We start from the raw sequence: 23,911 nt of genomic DNA, 5'->3' as shown, positions 1-23,911 counted from the left end.
ACTAAAACGCATTAATTAGAAAAAGGAACTTTTGTGTTTTTGCATGTGATTTAAGGCTAATCAGAACCTCAAAATAGGGATAGGTTTTGTTAATCCGAGAAACGTTTACCCTCTCCTCATTGACTCAATAATAATTCTTAAAATAATCAAAGGGAAGAAACTTTTCACCGACCTTAAATATGAAATTCCGGTGGACCCATTTCGGCACTAAACAGCTTGCTTTTGGGTCCGAAATTTCAGCATAACTCGGAAAGAAATCGGAGGAGATGGGTTTGAGGCGGCACCGGCAGGAAGAAAGTGAAAGAGAAAGAGAAAGTTGAAAGGTGTAGGTCATCCATTGCGTGTAAAGCAAAGTATGAACTCAATCTTCCTTGCACGGCTCCACTTCCAGCTCCTCACCGAAATAGAATAGAATAAGAATTTCAAAATCCACGCCATTTACATTTTTGTTTTAGAAGATTTTGGTAATTCTTTTCTAAGACCGGATTATTTACAAATGAGATTTTCTAATTTGAATGTAGTGATCTAATCTTCGTTCTCAACTAATTACGACATATTTTAATTTTTAAGGTCGGTCCTAAATTCCTATTTCAAACGGTTGAATTCTAATTATAATTTCTTACCTTTTTTTAAAACTTATATATTTTAAAGTGGAATGCACTCATATATTGCTATTTTCTTAACAACTTTGTCCCATTAAAATTTACTTTTCTTCATAGAATTTTGGGAAAGAAGTATACATTTATTGCATGAGCAATCTCATTTTTAAGTTTTGTAATGTTACCCTTCTTAGTTCTTAACTTTTAGATTTGCTTTTAACTTTCTTCCCGACTTCTAAAATATTACAATTTTAATGCTAAATCTTGAGTTTTCTTTTATATTTACATTTATAGTCTAGATTTTCATATGGTACATTTATTTTTTTCATTTTAGCTTTAAATGTTAATTAATTAATTAAAAAATTGTAATGAATTTTACTTTACTATTTTACATTATTATTATAATTAAATTTAGAATCGAGGAATTTTTTAAAAAATGGTAGATTCGATAAAATATTTACAATATATAGCAAAATTTTAGATTTTATTAATAGTATAGATGAATAAACATTGATATGCTTTTATTAAACATATTGATATACAAAAAGTTTATCATATCTATCATCGATAAAATCTAAAATTTTACGTATATAGTAAATATAATGGTTTATTTTATTATATTTAAAAATATACTTTTAAGATTTCACTTCATTATGATATTAAAATTGAAGGAAATAATATAAATTATTCGAAAAAAAACTTAAATCTCAAACTTAAAATTAACATTTTAAAATTTGTGGAGAAATTTGAAAACAAATTGATCAAGTTTTGCGGTCTAATTATATTAGATTTTGAAACTTAACAAGGAAATAGAAAGTAAAGACAAAATTTAAAGAGGAGAAAGCATTTTCTCATTTCTATTCGCACTATAATTCAATAAAGGTTTTTTTTTTTTAAAAAAAAAAAGAAAAGTATAATTGGTTAAAGTTGAATATTCAAAGGGCGAAGCAAATGACTTTCACGTGTGGGCTGTGGGTGTACCCTTTATACATTTATCCTCGCTGCATATCCATCAATCTTGACCCCATACTTCAATACTTCAATTAAATCATCCATTCCAAATACAAAATTCTATAACAAGAGATGATTTGTCTCTTTCTTTCCTTTATTATTATTTTCTTTTACAAAAAGAAAAAGAAGAAATATTGTCTTATTCATTTATATGAACAGTTACACCATCATCAATTAAACGAATGTAAGAATTCGTAATATACGCTACCCTACTTGCTCAAATAATTACATATTTTTACATAAATATTGAGTGTGTTGTTTGTTTACGTTCGGCTGACGTGTATTTTTATTTGTTAACTCAGTATAGAAATTAGGAAAAGGTAGAGTGAAACATTTGTGTACCCAATTCACTATACTCATTCTTTTACTTCTTTACTTCATACACTAAAAAGAAAAAGCTCTGAACTAAATAATATTTGGCTTTTTAATATTAGAAAAAGAAAAAAGTTACTGCTCAGGTAAAGCTTTCTTTTTCTTCTTTTCTTTTTTAAATTTTCACATAATATTGGTCCATCAAGAACCATAGTTTGATTTTGGCGCCGTCCATTTTATTCTTCGGTTGATTTCCTTCTCCAATTCTTCTAAGCCTCCCACTTCCTCTAGTTCCTGCACACCCACCATTTTGATTTACAATAAATTAATCTATTTATTAATCCAACATTTTTAAATATAACAAATTTAATAAAAAAAAATATTTACAAAATATAACCAAATTTAATATTTATCACCAATAAACTCCATAGAATTATTAATATGCATGATAACAATTAAAATTAAAGAAAATACGAAAACGTACCTTGGGACCTAAAAAAAGCCCGTATGGGACACCATTGAACTTGTCCGAATGGTGAAGCTAAAGCAAAGGAGAAAAAGAAGAAAAAAAGTCATAAGCTTCAATTTAATTAAATTTAGATTTAGTCTAAGATATGGGGAAAATGTAAGTAGTTTTAACTGTAAAGAAAAGAAATCTAATGTCACATCGTACAAACTTTTCAAACTCCATGGCATCTTATTAATTCAATTATTATTATCGGAGTTATTATTTCAACTATTATGTTGGTTGATTTAAAACCATATTTATTGAGTCGACATTTATATGTTTACTTCATCATGATATTTTTACCTTTTTCGGTCTTCTTAAATTTAGAAATGAGGACATCTAGAAGAATTTTATTTAAACCCACTTTTCATATAATTAATTAGTAGAATCTACATCTAGTGATCCAAATACGAAAAGTCATTAATGAAAAGTCAACACAGTATCAAAATTAAGATTTAAATTTATAATTAATGTATTTTCTTTCTCTCAAAGATAAATTATTTTTTTTAAAAAAAAAAATAACTTATTAAAATAACACACTCCTGTCCTGTGACTTGTGTTCAAATTTACTTTCAAAATGTCTCATTTCCTTTTTCGGTATTCTCCAATTTAACCCATCAAATGAACTAAGAGGTGATTTGAGTTCCTTGGGGAGATTTACCCCCATTTCAACAACCCATATAGTTTACAAAAATCTCAATAACTCAAACTAGAATAGTTCATACTCAAACACAGACTAACTCATTGTCTATAAATAACTAACTACTGACTATAGCAACTAACTGAGGATTGTAATCAGACGGAAGATATGCTAAAATAAAACTTTAAAATAAATAAAAGGGACTAATTAAAGTTGGAGAAACTTATCTGGGTCGAAATTAAAATTATACCTGGTGAGCAGCAGCAACCTTTCTGAAGTAAGGGACGTTGGCAATGGGACCCACAGGGAATCTTTTGTGAACGAGACCGTCGTGGACGAACATGTAGGCCATCCCAAAGACCGTAATTCCAAGACCCTGCCACAACCCGCCAGCGTGTCAAACCCCCTTTTCTCAATACCACAAAAAGGGAAAAAAAATTTCTCTAAAGGCTATTTTCGTCATTTTGACACTCTTGTTAGCACTAATCCCCAGTGATTAAACAAACATTAAACAGTTGGGAGTATGAACAAACTGAGATTCTCCAAAGATAATGAGAGAGAAATTGAGAGATTTACTGCGCCAAAGCAGAGTCCAGGAACAAGCCCTTTATGGAAGAAGCCGTAAGAAAGAAGTGCTATGGCCGGCACAGCGTTGATTATGGCGAAAATATCGTTCAGTTCGAATGGTCCTTCTCTTGGTTTATGATGCGACTGTTGTAATAATCAAAATATTCAACATCAATAATGTCAAACCCTCAACGATTTTCTCTGTTTTATTGTAAAAATAATTATATGGAACATGAGATATGGATGGTTAAATCTATAGAGAAGAGGTTTTTGATTGTTTGTTTGGTATGAAATTAAGCTTCAGAGTTGATTTATGTAAACAGAAATTTTCTCAGATGACAAAAACAGAAATCAAGAAATTATATAGTGAAGAGGGATTAGAAACCTCGTGCATATGCCATAAGGAAGAGTGCCAGAGAGCTCTATGAGCCCATCTTGCCCAGAACTCCATGCCGACCTGATTAATTGCAAATTGATTGTGAAGAATCAGATTAAAGCAAATGGAATTCATTAAGAAAAGTAGAGAAGACAGAGATGAATGGAAATTGAAAACGTACAGCGGCACCAACAGAGAGAGAAAATGTACCAAACATTTCAGAGAAAGGAATCTCTCCGCCCTACACACCGCCAAAATCAAACAACCGCAATTCAATATTCAATCAGAAGAAGACGGCGCCAATGAGAAAAACAAAACAATTAAGGTTTCTAGGTAGATAGAGGAAGAAGAAGAAGAAGAAGAAGAAGAGAGGACCTCCATTTGCCAGTAAAATCGGTAATAAACCGCCATGACAGCCATGGATGTAATTCCGAAACTAGACATAATCGCAGCAACAAGATAAGTGAAACGCTCCGATTTCTTCCTAGCTAATCTTTCGGAAACGTGAGGCGATGGGATCTGAGGAACTACAATCGGCGATTCTTCATCGGAGAGACTGTGTACCTCGCCGGAACTATTTTGATCCTCAACGAGTACGCAGACAGTGAGCAGAGTTTTTCTCCGCATCTTCCATTGGAATCTACTGTTCGGGAAGACAGAAGGTGGAAAAAGAAAGGGGGTCGGAGGTTTAAGGGAGAGATGGGAGGAAGAGAGGAAGAGATGGAATGGTTTGGGGAGTAAGGCGGCGGAGAGGGCGGCCGCCATGGGAGAGAAGAAGGGGTGAAAAGTGAAAAGAGAGTGGAAGAAGAGGAAGGTTCTCGGAGAAAGGGACGGCGGAGAGAGGGGTATAAAAATGGAGGTCGAAGGAACAGAGGCCACAAGTTTGTTTTTGTTTTTCTTTTTATTCAGTTCTGAGTGTGGGAGAAAAATTAGAATGAGAAGGAAAAAATGAGGAGCTTTGTTGGACCATCTCCTGCCCTTCTTTCCATTATATACAAAACTCAAAACAACAAAAAAAATTCCCTTTTTTTATCTTTCATTTTTAGGAAAATTTAAAATTCTCTCTTACAATTTTTTAATATTAATTATCAAAAATAGAATCGTTTATAAATATTTATACTTTCTAATAAAATCATTTGATTTATTTGTGTGTTCTTAGTGTTAACAGTTTGTCAACTTTTTTTTTTTTATTTTTTTTTAAATGTATAATATTGTAATAGTAACAATAATAATTGCTTTTGTTATTTTACTGTCAATTTTGGTTTTTTTTTTTTTTACATGAATATTTTTTATAAATGTTTATTTTGATTTTATTATTTTAAATTTAGTTCATATTCTTTTATATATTTTTAAAAATGTAATGCTTGGTTGCACCACTTTTGTGCATCCTTTAGCATTATTCACATCAAACAAATAATAAAAATATTTCATAAAAAAATAAGAAATTTTTTTAATTTTGGTTGGTTTGGTCTTTATACTTCTAAAAAGAATAGTACTTAAGTACAATTCAATATATACTCATCTTTATATATATATATCTTTCTCATCACTCACATCAACACAAATAATAAAATATTTCATTAAAAAATAAAAAAAGAAGAATTTACGACATAACATTATTTGATTGAACTATTTGATAGGATGCACGTAAATGTGATATTTGGGTTTCTCCTCCTAAATGGAAATTGATCATTTTGGTCCATTTATTTATATTTCATTTTAAATATGATCAAAATAACCATTTTTTAAAGTTTCGAGAAATGACCAAAGTTGAAAGTACAATAATCAAAATGACAAATTGAAAATATAAAGATCAAAATGAAATAGAATATCTTGAAAGTATAAAAACTGAAATTATGTGGATCAAATTAGTTTGCTAATTAGAGTCTCTTTGAATTGTCTATGAAAAAATAATAATTTTTTAAGAATACGTTTTTGAAAACAATATTTTTTTTCTAAAATGAGTTTTTAAACATTCACAAGTTTGGTTTAACCTCTCTATAAATGTTTACATGCAAAATTATGTTTGGTTTAGTTTGTCCTATACTAACAAAATGTTTATACTTATGAACTAATTTCATAAAAAAATACACAAATTTTGAATCTTCTTTTCATAAATATATTTTAAAATTAATTATACGTTATCTTGAAATTATTAATTTTTTAGTTACTTGAAAATAAACATTAATTTCATTTTTTGTATTAATTTTTTTTGAAAAATTTAATTTAGAAGCACAAATATCTTGAAATGTAAATACATAACCATAAAAAAAAAAATTGATTTCCATTAACAAAATATAAATAAGATAAATAATTATTTCGAGACAAAAAGATGTACAATTCAATCACGTCCTTCATTTATCTTTATTTCACGAACTGAATGATCACGTTCTTCATTGACGTCCTCATGATTTCTTTCAAAGATGTTAAGATAAAGTAGATTTGACTGAGAGAGAAACATTTGCTAATTTTTATATTTAAATGTGTGTTCATATACATTGAAAAAATATTTAAAGTATTTAAAAAAAAAAAACGATGGAGTGAAAAATAGATAGTAAAAAGGAATAGAATAATTAAAAGAAGAAAAATAGATATTTGGAAGAAATTTTTCATTAAACATCAAATAAACATTTATTTTAAAATTTGGTCGTTTCTCTGAAATGATTTATTTCATAATTTTATTTTTCTAAAAATCAAACAAATGTCAAACATCTCAATTTAACTTAAAATGAATTATTTTTAAAATTAAACACTTCAAAAACCAATCCAAATACACCCTTAGTCGTTAAATAATATTAAATATAATGTTTGGAAGAGCGTTTTTAATTTTTTTATCCATTTGATCTTCTTAGATCAGGTCGCTAACATAAAATCAATTTAGTAAAAGTAATTTTTTAAAATTCATTTTTATTCATTTTTTCCTATGAAAAACAGTTTAAATTTTTCTTTAAACTAAATAGTGATTAGAGTAAATTTTAAAAATAAATCTACTCTAATCAAATAACTGATTTTAGTATATTATTCGGAATTATATGAAGTAAAATAGAGAATTAGATAAAAAAAAAAAAAAACAAAACAAAATAAAACGTGTAGAGAGATGATGATATGTTAGCACTTCAAACTCTTAGTTGGATAACACTTTTCTTAATCTAGAAAATGGATCAAACCATAGTCTGTTATTAGAACATTTCCAAAAAAAATTAAATATACCAAAACCGTTTTGTCCCTCCTTGTTTATGTTTAAGTATCCTAACTAAAATTTTGTAAGTGAAATGTTTTTAATGATAACTACAACCAACCAAATGGCCATTATGTTTTTCCAGTAGTTTATAGCAATTGAACTTCAAAACAAAAAATTAGTATCTATGAGTTTAATAAATTTCAAAGTTTCAACTTCCAAATTTATATGTTAAATCACATAACTTACTTCCAATTACAATAAATTATTTTATTATCATTTTGGTTTATGGATATTCTACTTCACTTTCTAAACTTATATGCTACAAATAACTTCATTTATATACAAAAGTTATACTACGTCAAGTTTGAAATATCTATATTTTTTCTTTTCCTCCCAATTTTTTTTCTAGGTTTTGTGATTTATCGTGGAAATAATTATATGAAATTTCATAAAGTTTATTTTATACCTACTTATTTTATTTTTCTGATTTATTTTACCTTTAACACTAATATGCTAGCTCTTTTTTTTTATTTACTCAATGGTCTATTAATTTTCTTCGAGATTCCAATTTAAAATAAATAAATAAAGGTTGAAAAAGTTAAGAGTATATGCGAGAGATTTGAGTTTTGAAGAAAAAAGGAACAATATAATATGTTGATTATGTTTCCATGTTGTGCTGATGTAAAAGATTTATAAAACAAATTAACAGGATTTCTTGATTATTTATCCACACATGAATCTAGAATTTCATCATTTAAATATAGAAAGAATCGAAAATACTTAGGATTATTCCTAATTTGAATAAATAATAAATAGGATCAACGAACAAGGTGATCGCATCATCCTTCCGTTAGAAAAAGTCAATAAAATCTTAACGAGGTTTTTAAAATTTTAAAAACCAAAGTAGAAAGATATACAAAATTTAAGAAATAATGCATTTTTTTTTTTGAATTAAATAGTATTTCGCCGCGAACGTTGTTTTCTTCTAAACCTCTCTAATTGTTTTCTAATTAGTTTTAAATTAAATTAAGAGGCTATTGTGTTGTGTTGATGAGTGATCATCATTTTTCTTTTAATATATTTGCTTCCTTTATTCTTTTTTTTATTCTACATTTAGTTTTCATTATTTTTTATTATCGACTTTTAATTTTGGTTCATCTTTGATATTTGTATTTTTAGAATTGATCCTTTGTATCTTTGATTTAATTTTATTTTAGGCATCAAAATTATCCATTTTCAAAAGTTGAGAAAATAAAACAAATCAAATTTGAAAATGTAATGATTAAAAATGAACGATTCAAAAGTATAAAGATGAAAATAAAAATACAAAAAATGAGAATGAGCAAAAACTAAAAGCATATGAATCAAAAGTATTATTTAAACCTTTTTTTAAGTTAAAAGTTTGCACCTTAGTCCTTATCACTTGATGAATTTAATGTTTAGAAGAAAATTATCAATTTTCTTATCTATTGATCATTTAGTATGGTTGGTGGCTAACACATCTAACATTTAATATTGTGCTATTTTTTAATTTTTGTGTGTACTAAATTATTAACTAATTTTATCTATTTATTTATTTATTTTATAATCTATAAACCTACTAAATATAAAATTGAAATATTGGATCTTAATTAATAAAAAAAATTAATTTATATAATAATCGATGAGTTGATATTTTAAAGAAAAACTATCATGGATAACGAAAACTATTTACGAAATAGAAAAAAATTTAATTAACAGACATTTTGATGGATCGTGCTATAATTTATAAATAATTTCGATATTTTATTATTTTTAAAAATATCTTCAATAAATATATCTAAGATTCATTAAACGTAAAATTTAAATTCTAAATATCTATTAGACAATTACAAAATTTATTAATTTGTGATACACTTTAATTTTTTTTCTAACAAAAATATTTATGTATTTACTATAAATATGTGCTTTTTAAATAACTAAGTTTAAGATCTAAAACTGAATTTATAGGAATTAAAGTTTTAAAAAATTTGTAACTGGAGTTTCATAAATTTCAATTTTAAACTAAAAGAAAATTTAGTGTTTTGTTAAATCAATAATAAATTGTTTTTTACAATAATATTAAGAAAAATATTATAACTAACAAAATTATTAAAAATATTTATAAAATATAACAAAATTTTAAATTTTATAAATGAATAGACATCATTATTCATTTTGCTATATTTAAAAATATCTAAAATTTAGACATGAACAGATAATTTGAGTATGAACCCAAAAATTGCACTATTGATCATCTCTTCTAAAATATTAAAAAAAAACCCTCTAACATTCACCCAAAAATCATCACTAAAGTATTCTCAAATTTTCAATGGCATGTAAAATCTAAGCCTTCGTACAAATTGAACTTCAAACTACGAGCCGCAAACTTATACAATCATTACATATTTTTTCCTTTTACAATTTCATAAATCTGAGATAATTGAAAGTTTGAAGATATAATTGTAATTACCATCGTACTTTAGAAGAGCTTTTGTCATTTACTCTTATTTTATTTACTATTTTACTAAAATCTCAATTAACTTGAAAAACTCACCAACAAATAAGTAAGCCTACATAATTTGGTAATGAAATCTAATAGAAATAATTAACTTAAAGGTTTAATTTATATATTGACACAATTATCTTGCATTATCAATCAAATGTAGACATGAGTGTGGCTTAACTAAATAATTTGAAAACCGAAACCAACTTTATAAATTATAAACATTTGTAAAAGCTTTTATACATCAAAACAAAAATGTTTGAAAGTACAGAAAAGAAAGTCTAAGAAATTAATGAAAAGAAAAATTGAATATAAAGAACAGTGAAGAACAAACTTTAATATTATTGTATTTGTTGAATAGTGAATTGTAGTTTTATACATGAATTTGAGCACAAGAAAGGTTCAAGATTAATAGGAAAGTGTGTTGAATACAAAGATGTAGATAATGTTGATAACAATAAGTATATAATTTTATTTGTTATCCGTCAAATTATTTAATTGTAGTTAGTAAGGTGATAAATACTTTTATGATCCTCTCCAACATTTAATCGTCGAACTATAAAATATATATATATATATATACGTGATCATTGCAATATAATTTGCTTACAATAATATTGGTTTATCTAACCATATTTGTTTAAAATAAGAAAAGAAGAAAAAACTTTGGAATGATATATTAAAAAAGACCAGCCGAATGCAATCTATGAACATTCATTAATATTTTAAAGCACATAAAGTGGCAATTTCATTATTAAAAATAAATAGAGAATAAGGGCAAGATGGGGGTGGTTGAGTCTTATAGCAATAAACTTCTAAGTATGTCAAAACGCCTCTTCTATTCAAAAATTAGTTTGTGCCTAATATCATTTTAGACTATATTTAAGTATTAGATTCGATAGTTTTTCAAATTTGGGTCTAATTGTTCACACATCTCCCTCTCCTCTCCTCTATTGGGGTTGAATCAAATGTCAATGATATGATGATCAATTTCATTGAATTCAAGGATGCAGTTGAGGAAATTTAGGGATTAACGGGAAGGTTGTATCCTATCACACCTTCTAGTTTTGCCCTTATGTTTGTAATAAGGATGATCCCGATTATGTAGTTTTGTATAATATCGGGCTCGTTAATTTCTTACTTTTTTCTTATCTTTCAATTCGAAATATTTTAAGTATAACTAACTTTTGAGGACAGTAATTATTTGGTGACACTCGTTTTCTTTACCCTGGGAGGTCGGTTTCCATGATATATATCCATTAAAAAATGGGGAGTATTATACTAATTAATTAACTTATTTCCTTATTCTCAATTTCTTTCTTTTCTTCTCTATGTTTATGTACATACAAAATTGTGTTTAAATGATAAAACCCTTGAAAATATTCATAAATATCGTAGAATTTTTCTTTCTATTACAGTTATGTACGAATGTTTCACATACAAAAAGTAAATTTTTGTAATATTTATAAATAACTTAGCTCATTTGCTATTGAGATTGAACATTTGACTTTGAGGTTAATGGTAATACAAATTGATGCCAAAATCTAAACTTAGAAAAATTCATTTGACTTTCACGTAAAAGCAAGGGAAAAATTTATAACTTGAGGAAGAGAAAATCTGCAAAACAAAGAAAAGAGGCTTCAATGTGAAAGTAAAAGATGAGGAACTCCAAAATAAGTTAGAAGTTAATTATATTTCAGACTAGAATCATAAATCTCAATTTAAGTTTTAGTTACTATACATATAAAGTTATAATGATGATTAGATATGATTGATTTTTGCTCATCCTACCTCACTTAACATTATATCGAATTACACAAGTATATGATTAGTTAACATCCAAATTTATTTAAATCTATAGTCACTTAAGTTTGTGATTATCATCGTTAACTTTTCATGATTTTTTTAATTGATTTGTCCAACCCAATATCATCTAACACATAAATTTACGCCCGTTAAACCACGTTTGTTTTAGCATTAAAAAACTACATTTAAACACCAACAAAGAGCATTATTATGTATATAACTAAGCAAAATTTCTGTATATCATATTCCATAAATGAAAATGTTAAAACTAGATTATTAGGCTGATCAAACCATGTTCGATGAACATCATAGTGTTATTTTGAAAAAAAATCATATTTTCAAAAGTATTTCGCAATATACTCTCTATAACTTAAATTTAAATCTGATTATATAAACAGTGCCATATTTTAAATATATAAAATAAAACATTAAACTGATTTTAAAAGGTTTATTTATATACTAACATAAAGTATTTAAAATATATTCGGTTATAAAAAATGAACCAAAATAAGAAGAAAGAATTTTTGTTGCTTGGAATTGAAAATAAAAATTCATAATAATAGAATAAATAATTTTCTTTTTATTTTTTAAAGAAAGAGAACAAATCAAAAAGTTGAAAAATAAGTTCAAACCAAAGTTAAATTTTCATTTTAAGAAACATATATATATATATATATAAAAATAAGGATCGTAAGACTCAAAACATTGATGGTATTATACTTCAAAATATTTAGACATGTCTTCAAAATTCAAATAATAATATACTCATTTGTTTAAGTTTACGTATTTAAATTCTAAACAACATTGACATTTCATATCAAATTTTCAAAACATATCTTTTTAATGAATTGAAAATCCAAATATTTGCGTTCAGGAAGCACTTGGTTGTGCATTAATTGTAGGAGTTTTCCTCTTGTTTATTTTTTATTTTTTGCTTTTCCCATTTGGTTTGGTTTGTTTTGTTTGTATTTACCTGACACCAATTTGCAATATAATGGGTGTTATTGATTGGTGATTCCTAAAGAAACACATAGCCTATGTGGTGAAAACAACCTATTCCATGACCTATAATTCAGCCATTGTCTTTAGACTATTAAACACACTAATTGAGGAAAGAGAGAACAACGAGGATTCCGTTTGATAATTATTTCGTCTTGTGTTTTATATTTTTGAAAATTAAATCTATTTCATTTCCATATCTTATAATCGATCATTTAATGTTTCTTAAATATAATAATTGAATTCAAACATGAAAATAAAAACGAACTTTTTGAAAGCTACTTTTTTAATTTTTAAAGTTTGATTAGTTTTCTAAACTATTGGTAGAGTGTAGATGATAAAGGAAAAAAAGTTAGAAACAAAAGTAGTGTTTATAGGCTTAATTTTTTTTTTTTTATTTATTTAAAAAATCAATTTGAAATTGTTTCTAACCATCCAAAATCCATCAACAATATGAAAACTATATTTAAAAATGTAAAACCAAGTATTGAGTTGATTTTACGGGTGTTTCATGACCCATAATGAGCTGAATATATAATGTAATGTAATCCAAAATCCATATTTGAATGAAGCGTTTTTTTGTTGAATCTATAACACTAAACTCGGTTATCAATTAAACCCTCTTTTGTAATGTTTTCATCAGACTTGAGAATCTTGTTTATATATCATACATAATAACTTTTCAGTTTTAAATAATGGTAAGTAAAAGATGGTTAATTAGGAATGAAAATAGTGAAGTGGTTAAAGTTGATGCGGAAGAATGAGGAAAGGAAAGCATAGGAGCAGAAACGAGAGGTTGGTGGGGGTGGTAGAAACAGAAGGAGAAGACTGAGAGGAAGAAGGAGAGTTTTAAAACGACAAACCACTTTTCCCCACACCAAAAGAATAAAAAAGCAAACCAGGTTAGGACACGTGGCGTGCATTCTGCTCCACAAAAAGAGCCATAGGCCCTGAGGCCACTCTGTTATTGGCTCCAACGCGGATCTCCTCCAGTTTTTTCTTATCCCTTTTGACACGTGGCAATTTGGAGGATGTTCACTAACTTCCCTCAGCTTCAACGGTTACCCTTCTCTCTATAAAATAATTTCATTTTATCAAATACTATTTTATATTTTATAGAGAAGAAAGAAAGGATTATTAAATTAAAAGGAGTTCAAACATACTTAGTATTTGATTTATGCTAACAAGGTAGAGGTAGAAGTAGGAGGGAGAGGTTGAATTCTTCACCAATAATTCAATACATTTGAAAAGTAAAGGGGGAAAAAATAATCACATCCCATTTTAGTCAAATAAACTCTTTTTAATTTAATGAAGTAAACTACCCAAACCCAAACCAACCAACGTATGACTTAATCTACTTCAACATATGTTTTTCTTTTTAACTTTTAAAAGTGTCTATACCATTCTTTGATTTTGAATTTTCAACTTAAGTTTCAAAAATTTCAATGTATTTTATACATCTTTATATTCTCAATTTCTTTTATTTAGTATACTTTTTTGCCTTTTATTTTACGTCCAATTGATTCATCATTTTTTCAATTGTTTTGTTATTGATTTTTACGATATATTTTCTTTTCAAATTAATGAATCTACTAAACATAAAATTGAAATTTCAAAGTTTGCATTGTACATAAAATTATTCATCTAACTTTTATAAAAAAAAAGTATTTTAAAAAACTGGATACACATGTGGTCAACAATATACTAATTTAAAATTTTAAAAACTTTTTAAACATAAAACTAAAATTTAAGGATTTATTAAACACAAAATTTAAGGGGTCATTTGTTATTACGGTTGGGTTGGGTTGGGTTGGGTTATAGTAACTCAATCTTTGTCTTGTTTTAAGGTTATCATAACCCCTCTTCTCTCTCTTTCCTTCTTTTTCATTTATTTTTTAAATTTTACTATTTTATTTATCAAATGTAATTTGTTTTTAATTAAAATATAATGATTTAAAGAAGAATATTATTTTTTAGTTTAGGTTTTTTATGAAATTAATTTTAATTAAATATTAATTGGGATTAGTTTACACATTTAATCCTCATATTTAACTTTATGTAAAATAAATTTATTATTTCATGTATTTTTTTCTTCGTATTTTCTTCGTATTTTATTTTAAAATTAATCTATAATATATATAAACTATTTCTAATAAATTTAAGCTAAATTATTTTTTTAAAAAAATTATTAAATTTATAAAAAAATAAATCAGACAATTTAATATTAAATTAAATAACTTTAGAATCCTTAAATAACCTAAAAAAATGTCTAACAAATATTTTAAAAAGTAATTAAACTTTAAATGTATAAGACTTTTCTTTTAAAAAATTTAATTTAATGATAAGATTTGATTTAAGATTTATTTCAATTAAATTTTGAATCTAAAATTTTTATCCATACTTTTTCAAAATATAGTATTTTTCTCTTTCTTCTTCTTTATTTTTATATCTTCATTAACTCATTATAATTTTTATTTTAAAAGGAAAAGCAGTAATTTATTCAAATGTAACCATTATTTAAAAAAGTTGAAATTTCAGGTCGTATTAAAGAAATTGACGCAAGTTTTTTTTTTATGTAAACTAGGACGATTTGTTAAATTAAATATACAAAATTCGTGTACTAGATTTAAAATATGAATTTTAAAAAAATTATTCTCAAGTAACGATTACTTAAAAAATATTTGGCAAACTATTTTATGAAAATTAGGATGATTTCGTAAATTAAATATACAAAATTTGTGTATTGGAGTTAGAATATGAATTTAAAAAAAAAAATTAATAATTTATTCGTACGTAACAATTGTGTAAAAAACGTTGAAAATGGACATCATATTTAAAGAAATTACTAGAAATTTTTTTACGAAAATAGGATATTTTGAAAAATTAAATATACGAAATTTGTATATTGGATTTATAATACATTTTTTTTAAAAAAAAACAACAATTTATTCGCACATCTTGTAGAAAACATTGAAAATGGACGTTACATATAAAGAAATTACTGAAAATTGTTTTACGAAAATATAACAATTTCGTAAATTAAATATACGAAACTCGTGTATTAGATTTAAAATACGAACTTTAAAAAATATATAAAAAATAAATTTCATAACACTACTTACTTAATTCTTCTCCGAAGCACATCTTACCATAACACTATATCATAACCCTATCTAGATAACTCTTTCCCCCAAACGCAATCATTCTCCAAATGGCCCTTAAAAATTAGAGGTTACGTACTATATATTATTGGATTGTTTATTTTATAAATAAAATAAAATCTAAAAAAATTATATGCATAAATTGCAAATATCAATTTCAACTTTAGAGTCATACCAATTTAAATCATAAACTAATAATTGTATCAATTTAAATCCCAAACTAATAGCTATATCAAATTAAATCATGAATTTTTATAAGTGTGTTAATTTAAATTTTGAACTTTTATAAATATATCAATTTAAACCTTTAAAGTAAAATAATAAACGGTTTTTATAAATTATTATAAAAGTTAAAGCTTTAGATTAATGCCTTTATTAGAGACTAATTTGATATAACTATTAATTTAGGATCTAAACTAATATAATTATTGGTTTAGAGTTTAAAATTGATACGACCTCCAACGTTTAAATCGATATTTTTCCGATTCTTCCGGTCAACTTTTGGATGTAATCAATTTTGAGAGTAATGTAAAAGAAAAAAAAAACGTGTGGAAATACATGGGGCAATGATTTTCTTTTTAGTTAACGAAAAGATAAGTTGTCTTAAATGGTATTTTATATTTTGAATTATTTCTGTGTAAGTTTGAATTTGATTATGTATGACAACACAATCATTACATCAATTATTGTATTTTGTAACTGACATTTATATAATTTTTATTTTCAAACTTATTATATAATTAATGTTTTGTTTATTTGGTATGACAGACAGTACAATACTTGAATATTAGTTTTATTTTTAAAATGTCGTTGAAAATTTAATTAATTAGAGTGAGTATTTGTTATGAATAGAAAAAAAGTTAAACTTACTTCTGTATCTTCAAAAGAAAAAACTAAATTAAATTAAACTAATTAGAAAGAATTTAATATGTTTTTGTTATATTTTATAAATAGTTTCAATTTTGTTCTGTAATCTATATCTATAGGATATCTAAAAATTTCACGAACAGAGTTTTTTTCTCTATTATACCCTTGAATTTAGTTCTTTGTAATATATATAATTGTAAAAGGCATATCCTTTCTAACTACTTTTTAAATTAATTATACTTAATTTTACTGTAATTAAAGTATGCACAATATAAAAAGTTGAATGCAAATGGTTTTTCATTTAGCCACTACTTTTTTAATTAATTATACTTAAGTTTAATAGAATTAAAGTATATGATGAAAAGAGTTGGAATGCAAATGATTTTACATTTACATTTTATAAATTAGTTACAAATTAAATATTTATTAACTCTAATTAATAATACAAATTTAAAGACTTAAAAAAGTTGAAAATTTTTTGTAACATTTTTTTTCTATTATATAAAACGCGTCCTTGATTTTTTTCTACCAACCTTGTTATTGAAAAATTTGGATCCATCCAATAGATTGTGTAATGAGACAATATTGGTATGTCGATCATTTAGCAAAAATATTATACATGCTGAAATAACAATCGATGATTTTGCACGAAAACAAGTTTTTCTTCCATAAATACCATTAAGCCCACCAAATGACAATGGATATCTATTCAAGTTCAAAAGAAAATACTTCTCTATTCATTTATACTTTGCAATGACAATTAACGAAGCACAAGGACAAACAATTCCTAATGTTGGACTATATCTTCCTGAAAAATGTGTTTTCTCATGAACAATTTTATGTTGCACTATCTAGAAGAATTTAGTAAAGACAACAAAAGTTTAGATCAAGTCCATAAGTGACAATAAGTTATCTTCAAAATGTACAAAAAAAAATCCTTTATAAAAGAATTCTTTTTTTATATATGCAAGTCCTATATTTAAATTCTTATACATCTAATTCTACTATATTTTAAATTTCATACCTTTAAATTTAGTACAATCTAAACATACACATGCATTGTTTACTATAATTTTTTACTAGTCTATCTAAGAGGACTAAGAGAGAGAAACATCAGTTTCCCCTTTTGTCCATTTTAGCGTACATTTATATTTGTAATTTTATATAGTATAGATTTGAACAAAATGTATCAACGAGTTCAAAGATGATATTCTAAAAGTAAAAAAAAAAAAGTAATGTTTAATATAAAATAAAAAAGTGTTATATGGATAAAAAAAAAAAAAGAAACTATTGGATATATATATAAAAACTTAAATGAAGTAGAGATTTAGAAAGAAAAAAGAAAACATTATACTAATCTACAACAGACTCTTATGTGAGGAGATTTAAAGAAAAAAGAGTTTATATCCCTCGCTAATATATATATATATATATATATATATATATATATATATATATATATATATATATATATATATATATATCTGAAGTAAAGGGGGAAATTACATTTTATTATATTTTATAAAATTTTATATATCTAAACTTTTTTTTGGAAAATAAAAAAAATTTAGATATCAAAGTCTAACTTTTAAATACTTCACCTAAACATTTGTTTCTATAGAGCATAAAATCTCCATTTCTTTTACTTTTAGTTTTAATTTTGTTAACTTCCTCTTCTAATTTTTTGTAGTTTAATTTTAAGATCATTGCAACATATTGTATGCTACATTTTTTAATTTTTTCTATAATTTATTATTCCTTTTTGTTTTAACTTTGATGTGATTGAGTTTTTTAATAGTCTTTTTACTATTTTTTTATTTTGTAGTTCAAACTATTATTTAAAAATGTCTCATTTAAAGATTTTAATACAATTTAAAAAAAAAAAAAAAAACCTACCTCATTACAAACAACCCAACCCGTGTTCACGTCTTCACGAGGCCTTTCTCGTAAATTTCTTCTCCTTGGCAATATTTTACCCTTCATTCCATGATTTTCATTAATATATTTCTTAAAATTTTTCAATTTATACCCCCAAAATTTTAGGGGTTTGTATTAATCTATATTCTAAATTTTTTTATAACTATATCAATTTAGACTATAAACTTATATAAATATATAAATTTAGACCCTTCAATATACTTTACTTCATATTATTTATGAAATTTAAGAACTTAAATTAGTACGTATATAAAGTTCTTTAAATTGATATAACTAAATTTAATTAATAATTTAAATCGATAAAGTCATAATTCTGGTGAGACAGGGGATAGTCCGTTGGGTTTTATTTATTGAGAATTGACATTTTTATTTTTGTTTCTATTATTTTCTAAATAAAAAGCATCTATGTTATATAATAAATGTTTTTTCTTTCTAAATACCAACTATACTCACCTATAATAATTAAAATATTAAAAGAAACCTAATGAAAAAAATCTTTAGGATATATATATATATATATATATATAACAAACATTAGTTCAGTTTGATTTTCATTGGTTTTTCAAACAAAAATTCAAATCCAACCAATACTCATTTGTTTTTTTTCAAATACAAACCAAAAGACTAAATCAAATCATTGAATCAATTTGGATTTATTTGGTTTTAAAATTTTTCAGTTTATAGTATCACCTAATTTAAAAAATATTTAAGTACTAAATATTGGTACATATGGTTGAAAGAAAAAATACTACCACATATAATTATTTTATTTTTTAAAAAATGATAGAATTTGATTAGCAGAAACTTATAATCCAATAAATTAGGAATATATACAATCAGTGTAACAATATTTTATTTTGATTATATAACTCTTATCCTTTAGGAGAGGGGAGAATAAATCTAAAAAAAAACCCTCAAATTAATTAAAAAGATATATATTTTTATTTAATAAATAAGGAAAATCTCAATAATGGAATGGTAAACAATCATCCAAAGCTTCACAAGAACTTACTCATTCCGATTTGACATCCCTATGAAAGGTGTACATAAAAAAGAAATAAAAAGAAAACAAAAGCATGTTAGTAAAAATATGTGTAGCTCCGTTTTCCAAAACAAAATGACAATGACACGTTTGTCTCAACCTTAAAAGAAAAAACACACACATAATACTTCAGCCTGGGTGCATCTGTTTCCCATCATTTTGCCATACAAAAGTAGATAGGTGCAATCTCTCTCTCGTACATTATACACAAACAACTGGATACTCAAATTTGTTTGCCCTATCTCCAACGTTTAGTGTTTAATGAAACTAATATGTTTAGTTGGTCTAATAGTTAGGAGCACCATTGCCCAATAGGATCATGCCATACGTGTTGATCTACTCAACGAAAAAAAAAAATCCATTCAACTCCGAATAGATCATTAAAACTCAGGTTTGATTTTTTTTTAAAAAAACTTGTAAATATAAATTTAGACCCTTCAATATACTTTAATTGATAGAGTGATAGAGTCATCCTTAATTAGTCTATATAGTTGATATACAATCAATAGAGTAGTTCATCACGGACAAAAATTTATTATTTATAGATTGTATTATACTTGAAATTATTTTAAAATGCCGCAATATTTAATTATTAGCCTTGAAAGTGTTAGTTCTAGTAATTACCTATATATTTATATGCATGTATGTGCATGAATGAATATATATGCTTATATGTACGTGTATGAACGAGTATATAAGAAGAATATATATACATGTAGAGTGTGAATGACTGTAAATACGTACATCGGTGAGTAAAATGTCGTGAGGTTGAAGCATGAGAAGGATTTGGGCCATAGTGGGCCTATGCTGTATGTCTGGATCAACACAGCGAAGGGCAATTAATAGCATCCGTTTAAGTTGCTTTGACGATGGTTTTTCTTCCATTTTGGAATCGACTGTTTCAAATGGCTGTTGATGCCCAATCATTGACTTCACCCACTCTATCAAATCTGGCTGCATTTTTAATTCAAAAACTTCCATCAATATATCTCCATTTCTGACACATATTCCGTATATTAAGTCTTCATTTTTTCATCAGATATCATATGACAAAAAAAAAAAAAAAAAAAAAAAAAACTATTCCGTCCCACAAAGAAAAATGTGTCAAAGCATACTATACTTGTGATTGATTGCAGTCCGAAGGAGGTTTTCCAGTTATCATCTCCATGAGAAGTATTCCAAAGCTATAAACATCATTCTTCTTTGTGAATGGACTAGTTGATTCATTCTGATCAAGAGATTCATACCTGATAGTTATCAACAAATTATTTCCTTTGAATAAATGGAGCTTAGAAGTTAAAACAGTATTAGAAAGGAAAAAATATGAGACCCCACTAACGTTTCTCTAACCAAAGGTCCAGGCCAGTAATCCAAAGGCAAAAGCTCAACGAGTCCGAAATTCGCAATCTTGGGATTCCAGTGTTGATCAAGTAATATGCAGCTGGATCTAAGCCTGCCATGAAGAATTTGTGGTTCTACATCTTCATGAAGATATGCTAATCTGCAGAACACAGATAAACCCTCATTGTAAGAGTACTCTTAACTCAAAGATAAACATTGACAATTGACGTAGATAAATTTGTTTATGAAGATTTCTGTCAGACAACTTCCATCCCTATTTCATTAATCAAAACGATTGAAATTGATCTTTTCCTCGGATATAATTGAGAAGATGGAGACAATACAGAAAGATAAAAGTACTCATGTTAAGACTTAAAGTGCGTCCGTGTCTAACAACAACAATTACTAATGTGTATATAAAATACTTGTTAGATAGTCTAAAAAGAAGATACATATATGACAATAACAATTACTTGCAAGTATGAAATACATTGGTCCAAGGGTTTTATGCATATAAATACGTCAATCCATTGAGCTATATATTACTTGAGCTAGTGTGTATATAGACATTGAGCTAGTATGTATATATTACTTGCCTACTTTGATAAATTTTTATTTCTTAAAAGTCAAACGTCAATTCTTCATCATGTTCTCAAAAAATGTCAGAGCTAACTTAGCATACACTTGTAGATACGTGCATCTTACCCTTTTGCAATTCCTTGAATAATGTTCATCCTAATGGACCAAGTCAGAGGGCTAAATGGTTTCTGTGGATATCCATGAAGCCACTGATGCAAATTCCCATTGTCCACATTTTGATAAACAAACATCCTGAACACAACAGAAGTCATGAAGGTTTTCAATATAACATTCTGTAGTAATAATGGAAGACTTGTGATCTCTTAACAACAAAAGAGATTCACATTCATCAGAGTTCTGAGTAATACCTATTATTAGGAATTCCCTGGGTGCAGTATCCAAGCAACTTGACCAGATTTTTATGGCTAATATGCCGAATTCTCTCTGCTTCTCTGATGAACTCGTCGTCTCCAAAACTGATAACATGAGAATATCAATAAGAAAATTATATTGATCTTACATCAACACAACAACCTAAAGCTTAAACACGTGAATTATTAATATTAAATAAGGGGAAATCGACAGATTCATACTCCCTGTAATATTAGGGTGAATTGAACCAAAAACTATCTAATTTTGACGGAAAGCTGTTAATAGAGATATTAAATAACCTCAGGATTTAGTTAGACACAAATCGAATTTGGCTCACTTATACGAGATTCAATTACCAAAACAGAACATACCTGTAATTTGCATTGAATATCTTAATAATCACTTTTGTATCATCAGTCATGTTTCCGAAGTAATCCACACCGTAATCTTCGGTGCTAATGAGATTCTCTTCGTTGAATCCATCGGTCGCGAAATCAATCTCTTCCAGCGAAAATGTGCTCCTTCTCCGCCGGTCCTTAAACGCCTTGGGAGAGTATTGGCCGGCAGAATACTCCCAATCTGTGACAATACTATGCTGAGTAGTCAGACTACCCTGGCAGGAAAATTGATGATCGGAACCCTTCTTAACCTTCATCTCCATCTCCGGACGAACTTCGGCCGAAACCGCAGCTTCAGGATCATTGTTTGGACGGTTCCGATTCCAATTACGGTTCCTCCGGCGACAATAGACGCGAAAAATGAAGGCGAGAATGAGAAGGAAAAGAAGAAAAAGGAGAAGAGAAGTAAGAATGAGAACCCATAGTTTCACTCCGAATGAGGTCCGGGTGGAGAGCCACAAGGGAATGGAAGATGAGTTGAATGACATTGGAGAGAAATGGAAGGGTTTGGATGAAGAAGAAGATGCAGTTATTGAAACTTCGGATCAGGGAAGGAAGTTTTCACAATTCCGATCTCTTCGGTCACTAATAACTAACTATAGATTCAGTAGCGCCAAACTTGAATCTGAATATAAATTTAAAATAGATTAAATTATCGGAATTATCAAATATTTGTTTCTTAAATAAATATCTTCTCTACATTATATTACAACTTTTATAAACATTTCAAAAATACCTTGGATGATATTGTAACTTTTGAAAGTATTGGGATATTTTTAAGATAAATAGTGAAGTTTTACAAAATCAATGTATAAAATTCGAAATTTTGCTAAAAATGTTTGTAGCAATTTTGTCATTTATAAATGTTTTTTTCGAAAAGGTCATTTTAAGTACAACTAGGAGTAAAGATTTGAAAAAAAACTATACTTCTCGACCTCGAGAACATACCGTTGCCAGTTAAAATTAAGCTTAGGTTGACATTTAAAAAAAAAAAAATTCAACATAGAATATCTTATTGCTAAAAAATCAACTTAAGTATGATAGGAGAAAAGGTTTAAAAAAAAACTATAGAATATGAACCTCTGCATTCCAAACAAGATGGACCTTTGGAACATTTGCTTAAAACTACTTTTATTTTTGTCCTCATTTAAGACTAACAATCTTGTAATAATTTCAACCGTAAATACCATTGAGAATAAAACAAAGAAAGCTTTTTCTTGGATTCAATTAATCATAAAATATTTGTAGGAAACGAAATCAATAGAAAAATTATGTAGGAAAAGACACAAATTTTACTCTTTTTGGTTAAAATTTATAAAGTTTGACTAAATTACTGAGATTCAGTTGGAAAAGACAAATTTATGAAGATTATAGAATTTATTTAATCAATTTGTCTCGGTCCAACTCAATTTATTAAGTTTGAACTTGATAAATTTATGAAGAATTCTGCATTTGTTTCTTGGTGGTTGTTCTTTACAAGGAAAAAAAATGATTTCCCCCTGTATTTATATCGGCCATTAGAAAAGGTCAATTTTAGTACTCACAATTTCTTCAAGAAAAAACTGATTTATGTCTTCTGGAAAACTTTTAAAATCGCCCAATTAAATGAATTGCAATCTTGGTTCTTGATGATTAGATTTCCTATTTGCATGTTAATAACATTATTTCGAAAAAGAATGTAGGAGATTGC

At 26.5% G+C, this 23,911-nt stretch overlaps 2 protein-coding genes across 2 annotated transcripts; both read right to left on the bottom strand.

Moving 5' to 3' along the window:
• Nucleotides 1-1,948: 1,948 nt before the first annotated feature.
• Nucleotides 1,949-4,961, bottom strand: LOC103484113 (beta-carotene hydroxylase 2, chloroplastic). Its single transcript, NM_001328470.1, is given in 7 exon segments — nt 1,949-2,216; nt 2,407-2,463; nt 3,321-3,446; nt 3,647-3,781; nt 4,023-4,094; nt 4,195-4,254; nt 4,389-4,961. Coding segments are annotated over 7 exon segments (933 nt in total). The 5' UTR covers nt 4,779-4,961; the 3' UTR covers nt 1,949-2,123.
• Nucleotides 4,962-19,254: 14,293 nt separating this feature from the next.
• On the bottom strand, nt 19,255-22,816 carry LOC103484112 (probable serine/threonine-protein kinase At1g01540). Its single transcript, XM_051086718.1, has 6 exons — nt 22,195-22,816; nt 21,820-21,927; nt 21,578-21,703; nt 20,871-21,032; nt 20,652-20,778; nt 19,255-20,485 (listed from the first exon to the last, which is right to left on the bottom strand). The coding sequence occupies exons 1-6, from the start codon at nt 22,707-22,709 to the stop codon at nt 20,156-20,158; spliced, it is 1,368 nt and encodes a 455-aa protein (XP_050942675.1). The 5' UTR covers nt 22,710-22,816; the 3' UTR covers nt 19,255-20,155.
• Nucleotides 22,817-23,911: the final 1,095 nt, after the last annotated feature.

Source organism: Cucumis melo, chromosome 6, assembly GCF_025177605.1.
Source record: "Cucumis melo cultivar AY chromosome 6, USDA_Cmelo_AY_1.0, whole genome shotgun sequence".
Classification (NCBI taxonomy): domain Eukaryota; kingdom Viridiplantae; phylum Streptophyta; class Magnoliopsida; order Cucurbitales; family Cucurbitaceae; genus Cucumis; species Cucumis melo.
This window is presented reverse-complemented; position numbering and strand designations above follow the sequence as displayed.

Coding starts and splice junctions, on each gene's coding strand:
- LOC103484112 (XM_051086718.1), bottom strand. CDS start 22,709: ATGTCATTCAACTCATCTTCCATTCCCTTGTGGCTCTCCACCCGGACC. Junction 21,928..22,194: donor ATATTCAATGCAAATTACAG/GTATGTTCTGTT, acceptor TCATGTTATCAG/TTTTGGAGACGACGAGTTCA. Junction 21,704..21,819: donor CAGGGAATTCCTAATAATAG/GTATTACTCAGA, acceptor TGTTGTGTTCAG/GATGTTTGTTTATCAAAATG.